This window comes from Anas acuta, unplaced genomic scaffold (genome assembly GCF_963932015.1).
Source record: "Anas acuta unplaced genomic scaffold, bAnaAcu1.1 SCAFFOLD_201, whole genome shotgun sequence".
Taxonomy (NCBI): domain Eukaryota; kingdom Metazoa; phylum Chordata; class Aves; order Anseriformes; family Anatidae; genus Anas; species Anas acuta.
Genome location: NW_027076205.1, coordinates 1 through 21,969, shown reverse-complemented (window position 1 = coordinate 21,969; position 21,969 = coordinate 1). Strand labels below are relative to the sequence as shown.

The 21,969-nt window shown below is 65.1% G+C and overlaps 2 protein-coding genes across 2 annotated transcripts; both read left to right on the top strand.

The window, feature by feature from the left end:
* Positions 1–823: 823 nt before the first annotated feature.
* On the top strand, positions 824–5,150 carry SCRT1 (scratch family transcriptional repressor 1). The gene is given in 4 exon segments (XM_068668567.1): positions 824–867; positions 869–915; positions 918–935; positions 4,217–5,150. Coding segments are annotated over 4 exon segments (837 nt in total). The 3' UTR covers positions 4,945–5,150.
* Positions 5,151–11,912: 6,762 nt separating this feature from the next.
* LOC137849090 (cytochrome P450 11B, mitochondrial-like) lies at positions 11,913–21,518 on the top strand. The gene is given in 10 exon segments (XM_068668566.1): positions 11,913–12,285; positions 12,363–12,518; positions 13,734–13,933; positions 14,013–14,216; positions 15,805–15,959; positions 17,589–17,682; positions 17,685–17,754; positions 19,119–19,197; positions 19,300–19,500; positions 21,316–21,518. Coding segments are annotated over 10 exon segments (1,611 nt in total). The 5' UTR covers positions 11,913–11,947; the 3' UTR covers positions 21,430–21,518.
* The last annotated feature ends 451 nt before the right edge of the window (positions 21,519–21,969 follow it).

The following is a 21,969-nucleotide window of genomic DNA, read 5'->3' as shown; positions in this document are numbered from 1 at the left end:
CCCCGGTAGCGCCCCCCCCCACCCCCCCCCCCACACCCCCTTCCCCGGTGCCGCCCCCCCCCCCTCCCCTTTCTCTCCCCCCACCTTGGAGGGGGGGGGGGACTCCCCGGCATCCCCCCTCCCCCCCCCCACTCCCCCCCCCCCGGGGAATCGCCCCCCCCCCCCCCACTGCGGGCACCCCCCCCCACCCCCCCCCCCCCCCCCCCATCGCTCCCCCCTCCCCGCCCCCATCCCCTCCCAGCGCCCCCCCCCTCCGCCGCCAGCCCCTCCCACCCACCCCCCCCGCCCCCCCCGCTCCCCCCCCCGCCCCTTTATCCCCCCCCCCGCCCCTTTATCCCCCCCCCCCCCCATTGGGGCCGCCGTTATAAGCCCCGGCCGGCGGGGCGGGAGCGCTCACACCGCGCGCCGCCCGTGCGCAGCAGCAGCGCCCCCCCCCCCCGGGCCCCCCCCTCCCCGCTTTTCCCTCCCTTTCCCCCCCCCCCCCCTCCCCATTTTCCCGGAGCTGTCCGGTGCTGAACGGAGCCGCCCGGGGGCTGCCTCCGCCGCCGCCGCCGCCGCCCCCGGTCCATGCCCCACGGGGGGGGGGGGGGGGCAGGGGCTGCGGCGCTGCCCGGGGGGGGGGGAGGCGGCTGCGGGGGGGGGGGGGGGGCCCGGGCCGCTGGGCGGCGGAGCCGGCGCACAAAGCCGCAGAGGCTCGGGGAGGGGGGGGGGGGGGGGCACCCCGGGGGAAAGGAGGAAGGGGTTGTGGGGGGGGGGGGGCGGGAGGGAGGGGGGGGGCCCAAGCGGGCCGGGGTCCCGGGGGTCCCCGGGGGGTGGCGGAACCATGCCCAGGTCGTTCCTGGTGAAGAAGGTGAAGATCGATGACTTCCCCCCCCGGCCTCGACGCCCCCTACGGCAGGACCCGGCCGGACTTCGGCTCCGGCTGCACGACAAGGGTGAGTACCGCCGAACCGGGCCGGGCCGGGCTGTATAGGGCCGTACCGGGCCATATAGGGCCGTACCGGGCTCTATAGGGCCGTGCCGGGCTGTACCGTTATGTACCGGGTCGAATTGGGCTGTACCGGGCCATATAGGGCCGTATAGGACCGTACCGGGCTCTATAGGGCTGTACCGGGCTGTACCGGGCCGTATAGGGCCGTATAGGGGCCGTACCGGGCTGTACCGAGCTGTACCGTGCCGGGCTGTACCGGGCCGTATAGGGCCATATAGGGCCGTACCGGGCTCTATAGGGTCGTACCGGGCTCTACTGGGCTGTACCGGGCTGTACCGGGCCATATAGGGCCATATAGGGCCGTACCGGGCTCTATAGGGCCGTACCGGGCCGTACCGGGCCGGGCTCTCCGCATTCCTGCGCGCCCCCCCGCCTCGTGCCAAAGGGTGCCAAAAAGCGTGCCAAAAAGCGTGCCCCCCCCCCCGAGCCGTGCCGTGCCCCCCCCCTCCCGTTCCCCTCCCCCCCCGAGCCGTGCCCCCCCCCCCCCCCGAGCGTGCCCCCCCCCCCCGAGCCGTTCCCCCCCCCCCCCCCCCCCCCCCCCGAGCCGGCCCCGCGCTCCTTTTGTCTGCCGGAGCCAAGTTCAAGGACGAGCGCGCAGCAGCGCGGAGCCCCCCCCCCAACCTCTCCATCATCTCCGCCGCCCCCCCGCCCTCCTCTTTCCCCCCACCCCCCCCACCCCGACCCGGTTCGGCTCGGTTCAGCCCGGCTCGGTTCGGCCCTTTGTGAGCCCCCCCCGCCCCCCCCACGGCCCCCCAGCCGTGCCCGGTGCGGCTGCGGCTGCGGCGCGTTGCGTAACCGGCACCGAAGCGCCGCAGAGGGGCCCGGCCCCGCCGCACCGCGCCGTGACCTTGAGAGGGGCCGGGGCACCGGGGGGGGGGCACGGGGACACGGGGACAAGGGGACACGGGAGGGGGACGCGGGGATACGGGATAAGGGAGGGGGGCGCGGGGAACGGGTAAGGGATGGGGACGGGGATGGGGATGGGGATGGGATGGGGATGGGACTGGAGAGGGGACAGGGATGGGGACAGGATGGGGACAAGGACAGGGACAGGGACACGGTTGTGGCACCAGGTTGGGTCTGGGTAAGGGCAGCGAGGGGCTCAGTGGGGCCAGGGGATGGGGATGGGGACAGGATGGGGACACGGGGATGGGGACAGGGACCGGGTGATGCAGAGGTTGATGCAGGGACAGGAGCAGAGGCAGGAGCGGGACCAAGGACAGCGCAGGGGCTGGGGACAAGGGACAGGGGACAAGGGACAAGGGACAAGGGATAAGGGATAAGGGACAAGGGCAAGCGCAGGGGTAAAGGACAGGGGACAAGGGACAGGGAATGGGGTAGTGCTTGGATAAGGGAGAGGGAATGGGGACAGGGGACAAGAGAAGGGAACGGGGAGCAGAGGACCAGGGGACAAGGGACGAGGGACAAGGGATGAGGACAGGGGACAAGGGATGAGGACAGGGGACAAGGGATACGGGGAGCACTGAGACAGGAGGTGGGCAGGGGACAAGGGACATAGCGCAGGGACAAGGGACAGAGGACAGGGGGCAGGGGACAAGGGACGGGGACAAGGAATAAGGACGGGGACAAGGGATGAGGGACAGGGACAGAGGATACGGGTGGCACAGGGACAGGAGGCAGGGGACAAGGGATGGGGTACGGGCGGTGCAGGGACAAGGGACAGAAGACAGGGGGCAGGGGACAAGGGATGGGGACAAGGGATGAGGGGCAGGGGACAAGGGATTAGGATGGCGCAGGGGCAGGGGACAGGGGATGAGGGACAGAGGCTGGGGGACAGGGATGTGAGTGGCACAGGGACAGGGGACAAGGGACAAGGGATGAGGGACAGGGATGTGAGCGGCACGGAGACAGGGAACAGAGGATGAGGGACAGGGACAAGGAATTGGATGGCGCAGGGGCAGGGGACAAGGGACGAGGGACAGGGACAGGGATGTGCATGTCACAGGGACAGAGGACAAGGGGTGAGGGATGGGGACGAGGATTTGGATGGTGCAGGGGACAAGGGACAAGGGCTGAGGAACAGGGGATGTGAGTGACACAGGGACAGGGGACAAGGGATGTGGGATGGGAACGGGGATTTGGATGGCGCAGGGACAGAGGACAAGGGGTGAGGGACAGGGACGAGGATCTGGATGGTGCAGGGGACAGGGGACAAGGGACAAGGGATGGGGAAAAGGAGATGTTAGTGGCACAGGGACGGGACAGGGAAGGAGGAACAGCAATGAGGATTTGGATGGCGCAGGGGACAGGAGATGTGAGTGGCACAGGGACAGGGGATGGGGATGAGGGACGGGGACGAGGATCTGGATGGCGCAGGGGACAGGGGATGAGGAAGAAGGGACAGTGATGAGGATTTGGGTGGTGCAGGGGACAGGGGACAAGGGACAAGGGACAGGGACAGGGATGTGGGTGGCACAGGGACAGAGGACAAGGGATGAGGGACGGGGACAAGGATTTGGATGGCGCAGGGGACAAGGGACAAGGGATGGGGGACAGGAGATGTGAGTGGCACAGGGACAGGGGATGGGATGGGGGACAGGGACGAGGATCTGGATGGCGCAGGGGATAGGGGATGGGGAAGAAGGGACAGGGACGAGGATTTGGGTGGTGCAGGGGACAAGGGACAAGGGATGGGGGACAGGGGATGTGAGTGGCACAGGGACAGGAGATGGGGATGAGGGACAGCGGCGAGGATTTGGATGGCACAGAGGACAGGAGATGTGAGTGGCACGGGGACAGGGGACGGGGAAGGAGGAACAGTGACGAGGATTTGGGTGGTGCAGGGGACAGGGGACAAGGGACAAGGGATGGGGGACAGGAGATGTGAGTGGCACAGGGACAGAGGACAAGGGATGAGGGACAGGGATGAGGATTTGGATGGCGCAGGGGACAGGGGACAGGGGACAGGAGATGAGGGACAGGGATGTGAGTGGCACAGGGACAGGGGACGGGGAAGGAGGGACAGCGACGAGGATTTGGGTGGTGCAGGGGACAAGGGACAAGGGACAAGGGACGGGGGACAGGAGATGTGAGTGGCACAGGGACAGGGGATGGGGAAGGAGGAACAGCGACGAGGATTTGGATGGCGCAGGGCACAGGGGACAGGGGACAGGGGACAGGGGCCGAGGCTCAGTCACGGGACCTTGGGCAACACAGGGGACAGGCGGGGGCGGCGCTGACCGGGCTGCCCCCCACCCCCAGCAGGCTACATCGGCGACTACATCGCCCCGGCCACCTACGAGGGGGACACCGAGGGCGCGCTCAAGGTGCCGTCACCGGACCCCATCTACCCGGGCTCCCACGGGGACTATGGCGCGCCGGACTCGGAGCCGCCGGACAGCCCCCACTCGGGGATGGCGGGGGGCTACATCAACGGCGACGCGGCGGTGAGCGAGGGCTACGCCGTGGACGCCTTCTTCATCACCGACGGGCGGTCGCGGCGCAAGGTGGTGAGCAGCGGGGCGCGCAGCCTGCAGCGGCACACGTGCGGCGAGTGCGGCAAGACCTACGCCACCTCCTCCAACCTCAGCCGGCACAAGCAGACGCACCGCAGCCTGGACAGCAAGATGGCCAAGAAGTGCCCGACCTGCGGCAAGGTTTACGTCTCCATGCCCGCCATGGCCATGCACCTCCTCACCCACGACCTCAAGCACAAGTGCGAGGTGTGCGGCAAGGCGTTCAGCCGGCCCTGGCTGCTGCAGGGCCACATGCGCTCGCACACCGGGGAGAAACCCTTCGGCTGCGCCCACTGCGGGAAGGCGTTCGCCGACCGCTCCAACCTGCGCGCCCACATGCAGACCCACTCGGCCTTCAAGCACTTCAAGTGCAAGCGCTGCAGCAAGACCTTCGCCCTCAAGTCCTATCTCAACAAGCACTACGAGTCCGCCTGCTTCAAGGGCGCCGGGCCCCCCCTCAGCCCCCTGCACGCTTGAGCAGAGAAAAAGGGGGGGGGGGGACCCCCGGCCCTGCGCCTCCCCGATGCGCCCCGATGCGCCCCGAGCCTCTCCGAGCCTCTCCGAGCCTCTCCGAGCCTTCCTCTGCAACGCTGCGCCCAGGGAAGCCTAAATTGGGGAGGTGGGGGATGTGTGCCCTCAAACTGGGGGTCTCTCGTTTGAGGGGGGGTGCCTTGGGTCTTTGAGCACCCTAAAAGCAGGGGGTCCCCCCCCCCGATCCTCCCCGATGCGCCCCGATGCGCCCCGAGCCTCCCTCTGCAGCGCTGCACCCAGGGAAGCCTAAATTGGGGAGGTGGGGGATGCGCACCCTCAAACTGGGGGTCCCTCATTTGGGGGGGGTGCCTTGGGTCTTTGAGCACCCTAAAAGTAGGGGGTCCCCCCCCCGAGCCTCCCTGATCCTCCCCGAGCCTCCCCAAGCCTTCCTCTGCAGCGCTGCGCCCAGGGAAGCCTAAATTGGGGAGGTGGGGGATATGCGCCCTCAAACTGGGGGTCTCTCGTTCGAGGGGGGGTGCCTTGGGTCTTTGAGCACCCTAAAACCAGGGGGTCCCCCCCCCCGATCCTCCCCAATCCTCCCCAATCCTCCCCAATCCTCCCTCTGCAGCGCTGCACCCAGGGAAGGCTAAGTTGGGGGGGTGGGGGCTGTGCGCCCTCAAACTGGGGGTCTCTCGTTTGAGGGGGGTGCCTTGGGTCTTTGAGCACCCTAAAACCAAGGGGTCCCCGATTACAGGGGTGTGTTGGGTCTTTGAGCACCCTAAAAGCAGGGGGTCCCCCCCCCGATCCTCCCCGATCCTCCCTCTGCAGCGCTGCGCCCAGGGAAGCCTAAGTTGGGGGGTGGGGGATGCGCGCCCTCAAACTGGGGGTTCCTCATTTGGGGGGGGGTGCCTTGGGTCTTTGAGCACCCTAAAAGCAGGGGGTCCCCTCCCCGATCCTCCCCAAGCCTCCCTCTGCAGCGCTGCGCCCACGGAAGCCTAAATTAGGGGGGTGGGGGATGTGCGCCCTCAAACCGGGGGTTCCTCGTTTCGGGGGGGTGCCTTGGGTCTTTGAGCACCCTAAAAGCAGGGGGTCCCCAATTACAGGGGTGTGTTGGGTCTTAAAGCACCCCAAAAACGGGGGTCCCCAAATACTTGGGGTGACTTGGGTCTATTTTGCACCCTAAAACCGGGGGGGTCCCTGATTACAGGGGGTGCCTCAATTCTGCACACACCCTAAAACCAGGGGGTCCCCGCTTACAGGGGTGCCCAGGGTCTTTGTGCACCCCAAAACTGGGGGACACTTAATATGGGGGTGCCTTGGGTCTAGTGAGCACCCCAAAACTGGGGGGTCCCCAATTACAGGGGGGGTGCCTTGGGTCTAATGAGCACCCTAAAACAGGGGGGTTCTGCAATTACAGGGGTGCCCAGGGTCTTTGTGCACCCCAAAATTGGGGGGTCCCTGATTACCCGGGTGCCCCAGGTCTTTGTGCACCTCAAAACGAGGGGGTCCCCAATTACAGGGGTGCCCCTGATCTTTGTGCACCCCAAAAGCGGGGGGGATCCCTGATTACAGGGGTGCATTGGGTCTTTGCGCACCCCAAACCCGGGGGATCTCCAATTTCAGGGGTGCCCTGTGTCTGTGCGCACCCCAAAACCAGGGACCCCCCCCATTACAGAGGTGCCCTGGCTCTGTGCGCACCCCAAAAACAAGGGATCCCCCCAATATTACAAAGGAGCCCTGGGTCTGTGCGCACCCTTAAACTGAGAGACCCCCCCCCAATAATGGGGGTGCCCCGGGACTCTGAGCACCCCAAAACCAGGGAACCCCCCCTCTTCCATTTCAGGGGTAGCCCAGGCCTATGTGCACCCCAAAACCAGGGGAGGACCCCCCCCCTTTCCCTCGCAGGGAGCCCCCAGCCTTGTCCTGCACCCCAACCCTGGGGCACCCCCCCCCCTTTATGGAGGTGCCCTGGTCCTGATTGCACCCCAAAACCAGGGGGGCCCCCCAGGACCCCCCAAACCCTGGGCTGCACCCCGAAACTGGGGCACCCCCCTCCCTTATTGGGGCACCCTGTCCCCATGCCATACCCAAATTGCTCCCCCCAAATTGGGGTCCCCCCCTCCTTGCACCCCCATCTGGGGTGCCCCAGCCCTGCGTGCACCCCAAAACCAGGGGGACCCCCCCTTGCTGTTAAAGGGGCGCCCCGTCCCTACGCCATATCCAAACTGGGACACCTCCCCTAATTGGGGGACACCCCCCCCCAGATTGGGGACCCCCCCCTTTCCCCTCGCAAGGGGTCCCCAACCAAGGGGCTCCCCCCCCCTTAATTACGGGGGTGCCCCAGCCCTGTGCCATGCCCCAGCCTGGGGCCCCCTTCCCATGGGGGGGGCTGGGGAGGGGGTCCCCCTTTGCCCCCCCCACCCCCCCCATGGCATGTTCGCCCCCATGGTGACCCCAACCTCGGGGGGGGGGCAGGGGAGTTTCCCCCCCCCCCCCCCACCAGGGGATTCCCTTTGGGAGGGGGCTGCCCTCTGGGGGGGGGGTCAGCCCAGGTCACCCCCCCCCCCCCCAAATTCCCCGTCCCCGGGGGCCCCCCCCTTGCCCCCCCCAGAGCACAGCCCGGCCGCTCGGGCCCCCCCAACCCCGCACGGACTTTGGCCTGGGCCGGGCCCGGCCCCCCCGCGATGCCAAAGTCTTGTCACTTTTCTGAACGGGAAAAAAAAGAAAAAAAAAGAGGAAAAAAGGAAAAAAAAACAGGGGAAGAAAAAAAAAAAAACAGGGAAAAAAAAAAAAAAAAAAAAACAGGGAAAAAAAAAGGAAAAAAAAGGAAAAAAAGAAAAAAAAAAAAAAAAGGAAGGAAGAGGGACCCGAGAGCCGCCCCCGGGGACTCTGCATGCAAAAAAAAAAAGTATTTAAATCTATGCCAATTTTATGACGCTTTTGGAGCCGATTTATTTATTTATTTGCCAAACTTTAGATAGTCTATTTGAGGGCAATATTTCTCCGTAGGAGTCCGGTACTGAACCTATAGAGCAATAATTAACGTTAATGCATGGTATTTTTAAGACAAAATAGTATTAATGAGGAATCAGGTACATTTTAATCCAATATTCTTAATAGCAACGAATATCAGGGATGATGCCAGAGTAGCGCTAGCACCCCCCGAGTATGCACTGCCCGCCCCGCTAGGCCCCCGCCGCCGTAGTCGCCTCCCCCCGGGACCCGCCGCCGGCCCCGCACACGCAGCACACGCAGCACACACGCAGCATACATGCAACACACATGCAACACACATGCAGCACACGCAGTGCGTATATAGCACATGCAGTGTGTATATAGTACATGCACCACATATATAGCACATGCAGCACATGCAGCACATGCAGCACATGCAACACACATGCAGCACACACATAGCACATGCAGCACATGTATAGTACATGCAGCACATGTATAGTACGTGCAGCACATGCAGCACACATGCAACACACACGCAGCACACACATAGCACACACACAGTACACGCAGTGCATATATAGCACACGCAGTGCGTATATAGCACGTGCAGCACATGTATAGCACATGCAGAACACATAAAACACACATGCAACACACACAGCACATATACAGCACATGCAGCACATGTATAGTACATGCAGCACACGTATAGTACATGCAGCACGTGCAGCACACACAACACACACGCAGCACACACATAGCACATGCAGTGCATACATAGCACATGCAGCACATGTATAGTACATGCAGCATATGCAGCACACATGCAACACACACGCAGCACACACATAGCACACACATAGCACGCGCAGTGCATATATAGCACACGCAGCACATGTATAGTACATGCAGCACACGTGCAACACATACAGCACACATGCAGCACACACAGTGCACACACAGTGCATATATTGCACATGCAGCACGTATATAGTACATGCAACACATATATAGCACATGCAACACACACGCAACACACTCAGTGCATATATAGCACGTGCAGCACATGCAGTACACATACAGCACACATGCAGCACACACATAGCACACACTGCGTATATAACACATGCAGCACATATATAGCACATGCAGCACACACGCAGCACACGCAGTGCATATATAGCACATGCAGCACATATATAGTACATGCAGAACATGCAGCACATAGCACACGCAGCACATATATAGCACATATATAGCACATGCAGCACATGCAGCACATGCAGCATACACAGGTACACATGTAGCACGTGCAGCACACACACAGCACTTACACAGCACACATGCAGCACATATATAGCACATGCAGCATACACAGGTACACATATAGCACATGCAGCACACATAGCGCATGCAGCACATGCAGTACATGTAGCACACAACACATAGCATATGCAGCACACGTAGCACTCACACAGCACACACCCAGCACATGCATAGCACATGCAGCACATGCATAGCACATGCATAGCACATGCAGCACACGCAGACACGCGTGCTCTACAAGAAGCACGGCACCAGCTGCGTCTGCGTGCACCAAACACTGCACACACCAAATGTGCTGCGTGCATCACACACACTGCATGCACCATGCACCGCACACACTGCATGCACCAGACACGCTGCATGCACCAAGCATCGCACACGCAATACTCGTGCAAGGGCACGCGCTGCAGGCTGCACCAGTGCGTGTGCACAAGCTGCAGGCACCGCGTGCACGCTGCACAGGCTTTGGGCACCACGCGCTGTGCACACTGGCTGCACGGCTGCATGCGCACACACACGGCGCGCACTGCACTCAGCGTGCACACTCAGCATGCACTCCACGTGTTGCACACTCACCGTGCCTGCTGCAGACACCACGCACGCCGTGCACACCCAACACCCCACGTGCACTGCGCTCACTGCACACGCACTGCATGCACTGCACACACCACGCACTGTGCACGCACTGCACGCACTGCGCAGCTGCACACACGTGTGCACTGCACGCCCCACAGGCACTGCACACCCACCCCACACGCTGCACTTGCACTGCACACACCCCACACACACTGCACACACCCCCCGCATGCACACCCCACACGCTGCACACACCCCACACACGCACCCCACACCCCACACGCCCTGCACACGCCTTGCACGCGCCGCACACGCCTCCCACGCCGCCCCTGCGCGTGCCCCGCGCCCCCGGCCCCGCGGCGGGCAGGCTCGCCCGGGGTCCCCGGCCCCGTCCCGGCCCCCACCCCACAATTCAGGTAGCAGGACCTTAGAGCTAGAGTCCGTTTTGTACTTGCCCACGCACGGGAACGGCGCTGGAGCAGCCTTGTAAATACGTTTGGAGATTTACACGAATTTTTACAAGCTGTAAAGAACCTAAAACCGCGTTTCCGGAGACTTTTCCCTGGGAATTTTTTGAGCCAGTATTTGAACGATGTTCCAGTAAAAAGCACAAAAAGGCACCGGCCGCTCCGCACTTCACAATAAAACCGAAAACCTGCGCGCAGCCTCGGGACATCTCCTTCCGCACCGCGGCCGATGGGGTTGGGGTTGGGGTGGGATTGGGATATGGGATGGGATGGGATGGGATGGGGATGGGATGGGGATGGGATGGGATGGGGATGGGGATGGGGATGGGATGGGATGGGGATGGGATGGGGATGGGGATGGGATGGGGATGGGATGGGGATGGGATGGGGATGGGGACGGGATGGGGATGGGGATGGGATGGGGATGGGATGGGGATGGGGATGGGATGGGGATGGGGACGGGATGGGGATGGGGATGGGATGGGGATGGGATGGGGATGGGGATGGGATGGGGATGGGATGGGATGGGATGGGATGGGATGGGATGGGGATGGGATGGGATGGGGATGGGATGGGGATGGGGATGGGATGGGATGGGGATGGGATGGGGATGGGGATGGGATGGGGATGGGATGGGGATGGGGATGGGATGGGGATGGGATGGGATGGGGATGGGATGGGGATGGGATGGGGATGGGATGGGGATGGGATGGGATGGGGATGGGGATGGGGATGGGGATGGGATGGGGATGGGATGGGATGGGGATGGGATGGGGATGGGATGGGGATGGGATGGGGATGGGATGGGATGGGGATGGGGATGGGGATGGGGATGGGATGGGATGGGATGGGATGGGATGGGGATGGGATGGGGATGGGATGGGGATGGGATGGGATGGGATGGGATGGGGATGGGATGGGATGGGATGGGATGGGGATTGGGGTGGGATGGGGATGGGATGGGGATGGGATGGGGATGGGGGTGGGGATGGTTTGGGGATGGGATGGGATTGGGGTTGGAATGGGGACAACACGATGATGGTGAGGACCATAGGACGAAGACTCAGGGACAAGGATTTGGTCTGGAGGACAAGGACAGGAGGATGAGGACGAGGCCTGCACGGGGGGCAGGAGGACGGGAGCCGGGGGGGCAAAGAAGGGGCCGAGGAGCTGCAGGTGGGGGCTGGAGGAGGACGGGGCAATGGGGCAGAGGGATGGGGCCGGGGCACAGGATATGGGGATGGGTGTGGGGCTGTGGGGTGCAGGACGTGGGGCTGTATTCGGGGCCATGGGGGGCACCGGGGGCTCCCCAGCCCCATAGGCAGGGCAGCGCTGCCCCATAGCTCACCCCATAGCCCACCCCATAACCCACCCCACATCACCCCACGGTGGTCCCCATCCCGCCCCCCCTTTCCTCCCCCCCTCCCTCTGTCCTTTTCCACCCGCGGGCTATGAATAGCTGCCGGGACCTTGCCCCCGCCACCCCTCCTATTTTTAGCACCACCCAACCCCCCCCCACCCCACAGCAGTGGGGGGGGGGAGCCCCCACACCCCTCCCCGTGCCCCCCATCCCCTTGCCCCACATCCCCGCCACCTCAATCCCCTCCACCCCATAACGCACGGAGCACCCCACGGTGCTGGGAGGGGGGGTCCCACGCATCCCCCCCCCCCCCGGGACCCCCATGGCAGCGGTGCCGGCGTTGGCAGCGCCTTGGCCGCGGCGTGCCGGGAACGGCCTTGGCGAAGGCGATAAAAGGGGGACCCGAGGCCGGCGGCGGGGACAGAGCCAAGCGGCCACCACCATGGGTCCCGGGGGGCTGCTGTGGGGCCGGGGTGGGCGGCGGGCTCTGAGCCGGGGGGTGGCGGCGGGGACCCCCCGCTCGGTGCAGCCCTACGAGGCCATCCCCCGCAGCGGGCGCAGCCGCTGGCTCAACCTCTACCGCTTCTGGCGCAGCAACGGCTTCCAGCGCTTCCACCGCCTGATGGAGAGCAACTTCCAGCGCCTGGGACCCATCTACCGGTGGGGTATTTTTTTTTGGGGGGGGTGTAGACCCCCATTTGGGGACCCCCCGGTGATGCGGCGGCACGGTCCCGCAGGGAGACGGTGGGCACCTACGACTGCGTCAACGTGCTGCTGCCGCAGGACGCGGCGCAGCTCTTCCAGGCCGAGGGGGTCTTCCCGCGCCGCATGGGCATCGAGGCGTGGAGCGCCCACCGCCGGCTGCGCAACCACAAGTGCGGGGTCTTCCTGCTGTAAGTGGGGTGCGGGGGGCGTGGGGGGGGTGTGGGGGGAGTGGGGGGCGCGGGGGGTGCAGGGGGTGCAGGGGGTGCGGGGTGGGTGAGGTGGAGCGCGGTGGGGTTGTGGTGTGGGGGTGGTTTGGGGAGCAGCCGGGGGTGGCGTGGGCATGGGGTGGGCGCACCGTGGGGTGAGGTGTGGGTAAAATGTGGGGGAGTGGGGGTGTGGGGTGGGGGTGGGGTGGGGTGCGGTGTGGGGTGTGAGTATGGGTAGAGCGTGGGTGCACCGTGGGCACACCGTGGGCACACCATGGGTGCACCATGGATACACCAGGGGCGCACCAGGGGCGCACCATGGGTGCACCACGAGCACACCACGGGCACACCACGGCCACACCAGGGGCACACCACAGGTGCACCATGAGCACACCATGGGCACACCACGGACACACCATGGGTGCACCATGGACACACCACGGGCGCACCACGAGCACACCATGGGCACACCATGGGTGCACCATGGGCACACCACGGCCACACCATGGGTACACCATGGACACACCACGGGCGCACCATGGGTACACCACAAGCACACCATGGGAACACCAGGGGCACACCACGGGTCACCACGTGCACACCATGGGCACACCGTGGACACACCATGAGCACACCACGGCCACACCACGGCCACACCATGGGTCACCACAGGCACACCATGGGCACACCATGGACACACCACGGGTCACCACGAGCACACCATGAGCACACCAAGGACACACCACAGACACACCACAGACACACCACGGGCACACAGAGCACACCACGGGCACACCATGGTCACACCAAGGACACACCAGGGGCACACCACGGACACACCACAGGCACACCATGGGCACACCATGAGCACACCACGGGTCACCACGAGCGCACCATGAGCACACCACAGACGCACCACAGACACACCACAGACACACCACGGGCACACCACGGGCACACCATGGGCACACAGAGCACACCGTGGGCGCTCCACAGACACACCATGAACACACCACGGGCACACAGGGCACACCATGGGCACACTAGACACACCATGAGCACACCATGGGCACACCGTGGGCGCACCATGACTTTGCTTTGGGACACACCGTGGGCGCAGCGTGCACGCGTCTCACCACGCTGCCGGTGCCGGTGCTGGTGCCGGTGCCGTGCTGAGCTCACCGCCCTCCCCACCAGCAACGGCGAGGAGTGGCGCGCCGACCGGGTGCTGCTGAACAAGGAGGTGATCAGCCCCGAGGGCACCCGCAAATTCCTGCCCTTCCTCGACGCCGTGGCCCGCGACTTCGCCGCCTCCATGCAGCGGCGCCTGGAGCGCACGGGACGGCGCTCGCTCACCCTCGACCTGCACCGCGACCTTTTCCGCTTCACCCTGGAGGGTGCGTGGGGTGCGAGGGGGGTAACGGGGCGCTGGGGTGCAAGGGGGGGTTGTAAGGTGCCCCCCTCGCCCCCCCCCAGCCAGCAGCTACGCGCTGTACGGGGAGCGCCTGGGGCTGCTGGAGGAGGCGCCGGACGCGGAGGCGCAGCGCTTCATCGGCGCGGTGGAGACCATGCTGCGCACCACGCTGCCCCTGCTCTTCGTGCCCCCCGCGCTCCTGCGCTGGGTCAACCACCGGCTGTGGAGGGAGCACGTGGAGGCGTGGGACGTCATCTTCCAGCACGGTGAGGGGGGGGGACACCCAACCGGGACACCCCCGTGGTGCCATAAATGGGTGGGGTGGGATGGGATGGGATGAGGATGAGGATTGGGATGGAATGGGATTAGGGGTGGGATTGGGGATGGGGATGGGATGGGGATTGGGGTTTGGGGATTGGGGATTGGGATGGGGATGGGGATGGGATGGGATGGGGATGGGATGGGATGGGATGGGATGGGGATGGGATGGGGATGGGATGGGGATGGGGATGGGATGGATGGGGATGGGGATGGGATGGATGGGATGGGATGGGGATGGGGATGGGGATGGATGGGATGGGGATGGGATGGGGATGGGGATGGGGATGGGGATGGGGATGGGGATGGGATGGGGATGGGGATGGGGATGGGGATGGGGATGGGGATGGGATGGGATGGGGATGGGATGGGATGGGGATATGGGATGGGGATGGGGATGGGATGGGATGGGGATGGGGATGGGATGGGATGGGGATATGGGATGGGGATGGGGATGGGATGGGGATGGGGATGGGATGGGATGGGATGGGGATGGGGATGGGGATGGGATGGGGATGGGGATGGGGATGGGATGGGGATGGGGATGGGATGGGATGGGATGGGATGGATGGGGATGGGGATGGGGATGGGATGGGATGGGATGGGATGGATGGGATGGGGATGGGGATGGGATGGGATGGGATGGGATGGGATGGGATGGGGATGGGATTGGGGATGGGGGTGGGGATGGGGATGGGATGGGGATGGGGATGGGATGGGATGGGGATGGGATGGGATGGGGATGGGGATGGGGATGGGATGGGATGGGATGGATGGGATGGGGATGGGATTGGGGATGGGGGTGGGGATGGGGATGGGGATGGGGATGGGATGGGATGGGATTGGGATGGGGATGGGATGGGATGGGGATGGGATGGGGATGGGGATGGATGGGGATGGGGATGGGATGGATGGGATGGGATGGGGATGGGATGGATGGGATGGGATGGGATGGGATGGGATGGGGATGGGATGGGATGGGATGGGATGGAAATGGGATGGGATGGGGATGGGATGGGGATGGGATGGGGATGGGATGGGATGGGATTGGGATTGGGATGGGATGGGATGGGATGGGATGGGATGGGATGGATGGGATGGGATGGGATGGGGATGGGATGGGATGGATGGGATGGGATGGGATGGGATGGGATGGGATGGGATGGGGATGGGGATGGGGATGGGATGGGATGGGATGGATGGGATGGGGATGGGGATGGGATGGGATGGGATGGGATGGGGATGGGGATGGGGTTGGGATGGGGATGGGGATGGGATGGGGATGGGATGGGATGGGGATGGGGATGGGGATGGGATGGGGTGGGATGGGGATGGGGATGGGATGGGATGGGGATGGGATGGGATGGGGATGAAAACAGTGATGGGAACAGGGACAGGGACAGGGACAGGGATAGGGACGGTTACAGGGACACTCCTGGCACACCCAGCCCTGTGCCCCCATGGTGCGGAGCCGGTGCCGGTGCCGGTGGTGGTGCCGGTGCCGGTGCCCCCCCATCTGAGTGCTGCCCCCCCCAGCCGATAAATGCATCCAGAGCATCTACCAGGAGTTCTGCCTGGGGCGGCCCCGCAGTTATTCGGGGATCATGGCCGAGCTGCTGCTGCAGGCGGAGCTGCCCCTCGACTCCGTCAGGGCCAACATCACCGAATTCACCGCCGGCGGCGTCGACACGGTGCGGGGGGCACGGGGGGCAAGAGGGGCACGGGGGGCACGGGGGGTAAGGGGAGCGTGGGGGGCACGGGGAGGGAGGGGGCTGTTATGGGGTGCCGTGGGGTGCCGTGGGGATGGGACTTAGGGGGTGCTGTGGGGTGCTATGGGGATGTTATGGGGTGCTGTGGGGGTGTTATGGGGTGCTGTGGGGATGTTGTGGGGTGCTATGGGGATGTTATGGGGTGCTGTGGGGATGTTATGGGGTGCTATGGGGATGGCAGGGGTGCTGTGGGGGTGTTATGGGGTGCTGTGGGGGCATTATGGGGTGCCATGGGGCTGGTATGGGGTGCCGTGGGGATGTTATGGGGTGCCATGGGGATGCTTTGGGGGGCTGTGGGATGTTGTGGGGTGCTATGGGGATGTCAGGGGGTGCTGTGGTGTTGTTATGGGGTGCTGTGGGGGCATTATGGGGTGCCATGGGCTGTTATGAGGTGCTGTGGGGATGTCAGGGGTGCCATGGGGCTGTTATGGGGTACCGTGGGGATGTTATGGGGTGCCATGGGGATGTGATGGGGTGCTGTGGGGTGCTGGGAAGACTATGGGGTGCTATGGGTTGCTGTGGGGTGTCTTGGGGGTGCCATGGGTGCTGTGGGGATGCCATAGGGTGTCTTGGGGGTACCATGGGTACCATGGGGTGCCATGGGGGTACCATGGGGTGCTGTGGGGTGCTGTGGGGTGCCATGGGGGTACCATGGGGTGCTGTGGGGTGCCGTGGGGTGCCATGGGGGTGCCATGGGGTGCCATGGGGGTGCCATGGGGATGCCGTGGGGTGCCATGGGGGTGCCATGGGGTTCTGTGGGGATGCCATGGGGTGCCATGGGGTGCCATGGGGTGCCATGGGGTACCATGGGGTGCCATGGGGTGTCTTGGGGGTACCATGGGGTGCTGTGGGGTGCCGTGGGGTACCATGGGGGTACCATGGGTGCCATGGGGTGCCATGGGGTGCCGTGGGGTGCCATGGGGGTGCCGTGGGGTGCCATGGGGTGCTGTGGGGATGCCATGGGGTGCCATGGGGTGCCATGGGGGTACATGGGGGTGCCATGGGGGTACCATGGGGTGCCGTGGGGTGCTGTGGGGTGCCGTGGGGTGCCGTGGGGTACCATGGGGGTACTATGGGGTGCCGTGGGGTGCCGTGGGGGTGCCGTGGGGTGCCATGGGGTACATGGGGGTTACCATGGGGTGCCATGGGGTGCCATGGGGTACCATGGGGGTACCATGGGGTGCCGTGGGATGCCATGGGGTGCCGTGGGGTGCCATGGGGGTACCATGGGGGTGCCATGGGGTGCCATGGGGAGGACCATGGGGGTACCATGGGGTGCCATGGGGTACCATGGGGTACCATGGGGTACCATGGGACCATGGGGGTGCCATGGGGTGCCATGGGGAACCATGGGGGTACCATGGGGATGCCATGGGGTGCCGTGGGGGTACCATGGGGGAACCATGGGGTGCCATGGGGGAACCATGGGGGTACCATGGGTGCCATTGGGTGCCATGGGGGTGCTATGGGGTGCCATGGGGTACTGTGGGGTGCCATGGGGTGCCATGGGGATACCATGGGGTGCCATGGGGTGCCGTGGGGTGCCCGCAGACGGCGATGCCGCTGCTGTTCACGCTGTTCGAGCTGGCCCGCAACCCGGCGGTGCAGGCGGCTCTGCGTGCCGAGATCCGCGCGGCCGAGGCCGGGGGGGCCACGAGCTGCCCACCCTGCTGGGAGCCCTCCCCCTGCTGCGCGCCGCCATCAAGGAGACCCTCAGGTGGGGGGGTGCTGGGGGGGACTGGGAGGGTGCTGGAGGGGTGCTGGGAGGGTGCTGGGGGGGACTGGGAGGGTGCTGGGGGGTGCTGGGAGGGTGCTGGGGGGAACTGGGAGGGTGCTGGGGGTACTGGGAGGGTCGTGGGGGGCACTGGGAGGAACTGGGGGACACTGGGAGGGTGCTGGGGGGGAATGGGAGGCACTAGGAAGGTACTGGGAGGCACTGGGAGGGTGCTGGGGAGTGCTGGGAGCATTGAGGGGGGTACTGGGAGATACTGGGGGTACTGGGAGGGTGCTGGAGGGTGCTGGGAGGTACTGGGAGGCACTGGGAGGGTGGTGGGAGGGTGCTGGGGGCACTGAGGGGGTGCTGGGCGTGTACTGGGAGATACTGGGGGGCACTGGAGGAACTGGGGGGCACTGGAGGGTGCTAGGGAGTGCTGGGGGAGCAATGTGGGGGTAGTGGGGGATACTGGGGGATACTGGGAGGGTGCTGGGGGTACTGGGAGGAACTGGGGGCACTGGGAGGGTGCTGGCACTACTGGGAGCATTGAGGGGGGTACTGGGGGGTACTGGAGGAACTGGGGGGCACTGGGAAGGTGCTAGGGAGTGCTGGGGAGCAATGGGGGGTAGTGGGGGATACTGGGGGGTACTGGGAGGGTGCTGGGAGGTACTGGGAGGAACTGGGGGCAATGGGAGGGTTCTTGGGGCACTGGGAGGGTGCTGGGAAAGTACTGGGAGGAAATGGGTGGCACTGGGTGGGCACAGGGTGGTACTGGTGAGCACCGAGGGGTACTGGGTGAGTACTGGGGGGTAATGGGGAGTACTGGGGGTTACTGGGAGGACACTGGAAGAGCACTGGGCGTTAAGGGGAGCATACTGGGGAGCACTGGGGGGTACTGGTGTGTACCGTCAGGCCCTGGGGGGAGCTGGGGGTGGGTCTGGGACCCCCCAGGGTGTGTTTCTGAGGGTGTATTTGGGGAGGGGGGGACCCCATAACCCCCCCACCCCCTCTTTTTCCTCCCCTTTCACCCCTCTGACAGTGTATTTGGGGAGGGGGGACCCAAAAGCCCCCCCACCCCCCCTCTGACAGTGTATTTGGGGAGGGGGGCACCCAAAATCCCCACCACCACCTTTTTTTCCCCTTTTCACCCCTTTCATGGTGTGTTTGGGAGGGGGGTCCCCAAAACCCCCCCACACCCCCTCTTTTTTTTCCCCCCCTTTCACCCCTCTGACAGTGTATTTGGGGAGGGGGCACCCCAAACCCCCCCCACCCCCTCTTTTTTTTCCCCCCTTTCACCCCTCTGACGGCGTATTTGGGGAGGGGGGCACCCCATAAGCCCCCCCACCCATTTTTTTCCCCCCCCCCAGGCTGTACCCGGTGGGCATCACGGTTCAGCGCTACCCCACCAGGGACGTGGTGCTCCAAAACTACCGCGTGCCGGCGGGGGTGAGCAGGGATTTTGGGGGGGGGGGGGATTTTGGGGAGGGGGATACCCCACCACGGGGGTGTCCCACTGACCCCCTGACCCCCCCTGTGCCCCCCCCCCAGACCCTGTGCCAGGTGTCCCTGTACGCCATGGGTCGCAGCCCCGCCGTGTTCCCCCACCCCGAGCGCTACGAGCCCGAGCGCTGGCTGGGGGGGCTCGGGGGGGGGCGCACGGCCTTCAAGGCGCTGGCTTTCGGCTTCGGCGCGCGCCAGTGCATCGGGAGGAGGCTGGCCGAGGCCGAGATGATGCTCTTCCTGCTGCACGTGAGCCATGACCCCCCCCCCGGGACCCCCCCCAGTTGATACCAGTATGATGGGATGGAGCTTGGTGGCGCCCGGATGTGGCACCTGGTTGGGGACCTGGTGACCCCCCGGTTGGGGTCGCCAGTGGTGCCGGTTGGGGTCCCCGTTGGCATCGGTTGGGTGTCCCGGTGACCCCCCCCCAGTTGGGGTCCCCAGTTGGGGTCCCCAGTGGCCCCAGTTGGGATCCCCAAAGGTCCCAGTTGGGGTCCCCGTTGGCCTTGGTTGGGCACCCCGGTGACCCCCCGGTTGGGGTCCCCAGTTGGGGTCCCCAATGGTCCCAGTTGGGGTCCCCAGTGGCCATGGTTGGGTATCCCAGTGACCCCCCCGGTTGGGGTCCCCAATGGTCCCATTTGGGGTCCCCATTGGCCTTGGTTGGGTGCCCCAGTGACCCCCCAGTTGGGGTCCCCAGTGGCTCCGGTTGGGGTCCCCGTTCATCTCAGTTGGGCGCCCTGGTGACCCCCCCCACTTGGGGTCTCCAGTTGGGTCCCCAATGGTCCCAGTTGGGGAGCTGGTGGCCCCGGTCAGGGTCCCCAGTGGCCCCAGTTGGGGTCCCTGTTGGCCTCGGTTGGGCATCCCAGTGACCCCCCCGGTTGGGGTCCCCAATGGGCCCCCTGTTTAGGGTCCCTAGTGACCCCTTGACCCCTTGGTTAGGGTCCCCAGTGACCCCTCGGTTGGGGTCCCCAATGGCCCCCTGGCTGAGGACTTGGTGGCCCTGTTTGGGGTCCCCAGTGGTACCAGTTGGGGTCCCTGTTGGCCTTGGTTGGGTGCCTCGGTGACCCCCCCCCGGTTGGGGTCCCCAGTTGGGGTCCCCAATGGTCCCAGTTGGAGACCTGGTGACCCCCCCCAGTTGGGGTCCCCAGTGGCTCCAGTTTGGATCCCCGTTGGCTTCAGTTGCGTGCCCTGGTGACCCCCCTGGTCGGGGTCCCCAGTGGCCCCAGTTGGGGTCCCCAGTGGCCATGGTTGGGTATCCCAGTGACCCCCCCCCCCAGTTGGGGTCCCCACTGGCTCCGGTTTGGGTCCCCATTGGCCTCGGTTGGGCACCCCAGTGACCCCCCAGTTCGGGTCCCCAATGGCTCCAGTTGGAGACCCAGTGATCCCCCAGTTGGGGTCCCCATTGGCTCCAGTTGGGGTCCCCAGTGGCATTGGTTGGGCACCCCAGTGACCCCCCAGTTGGGGGCCCAGTGGTCCCAGTTGGAGTCCCTGTTGGCCTCAGTTGGGCGCCCTGGTGACCCCCCCCGGTTGGGGTCCCCAGTTGGGGTCCCCAATGGTCCCAGTTGAGGACCCGGTGACCCCCTGGTTGGGGTCGCCAGTGGCTCCGGTTGGGGTCCCCGTTGACCTCAGTGGGCGCCCTGGTGACGCCCCCCAGTTGGGGTCCCCAGTGGCCCCAGTTGGGATCCCCAAAGGTCCCAGATGGGTCCCCATTGGCATCGGTTGGGCACCCTAGTGACCCCTCAGTTGGGGTCCCCAATGGCTCCAGTTAGAGACCCAGTGACCCCCCCAGTTGGGGTCTCCAGTGGCTCTGGTTTGGGTCCGCGTTGGCCTCGGTTGGCACCCCAGTGAGCCCCCCCCAGTTGGGGTCTCCAGTTGGAGTCCCCAGTGGCCCCAGTTGGGGTCCCCATTGCCCTCAATTGGGCACCCCAGTGACTCCCCCCGCTTGAGGTCCCCAATGGCCCCGTGGTTGGGGACTTGGTGGCTCTGGTGAGGGTCCCTGTTGCCCCCAGTTGTCCCCAGTTACCCCCCCAGTTGGGGTGACGTGCGCCCCCCCCTCCCCAAAAGGTGCTGCGCAACTTCTCGGTGGAGACGGCGAGCACCCAGGACCTCGGCACCGTCTTCGGCTTCATCCTGATGCCCGAGAAGCCCCCCCTGCTCACCTTCCGGCCCCTCGAGTGACGGCGGGGGGGGCACGGGGCCGTGGGACCCCCCCCCATCCGCAAACACCCCCCCCCCGAGGGGACCCCCGCAATAAAGCCTCGTCGCACACGGGGTGCGTGGCTGCGTCCTTGGGGGGCGCACGGGGAGGGGATCCCAAAAGGTGTCACGGCCCCCCCATGGCACGCCCAAAGCCGCCCCCCCCCCCCGAATGCCCCCCCAGGTACCCAGCTCCCTGCCCCCCCAGTTACCCAATTATTTGCCCCCCCAGTTACCCAAATATTTGCCCCCCAGTTACCCAAATATTTGTCCCCCCATTTACCCAAATATTTGCCCCCCCAATTACCCAACTGACTGCCCCCCCAGATACCCAAATATTTGCCCCCCCCAGTTACCCCACTCACCGCCCCCCCAGTTACCCAAATATTTGCCCCCCCAGGTACCCAATTATTTGCCCCCCCAGGTACCCAAATATTTGCCCCCCAGTTACCCAAATATTTGCCCCCCCAGGTACCCAAATATTTGCCCCCCAGTTACCCAAACATTTGCCCCCCCAGTTAC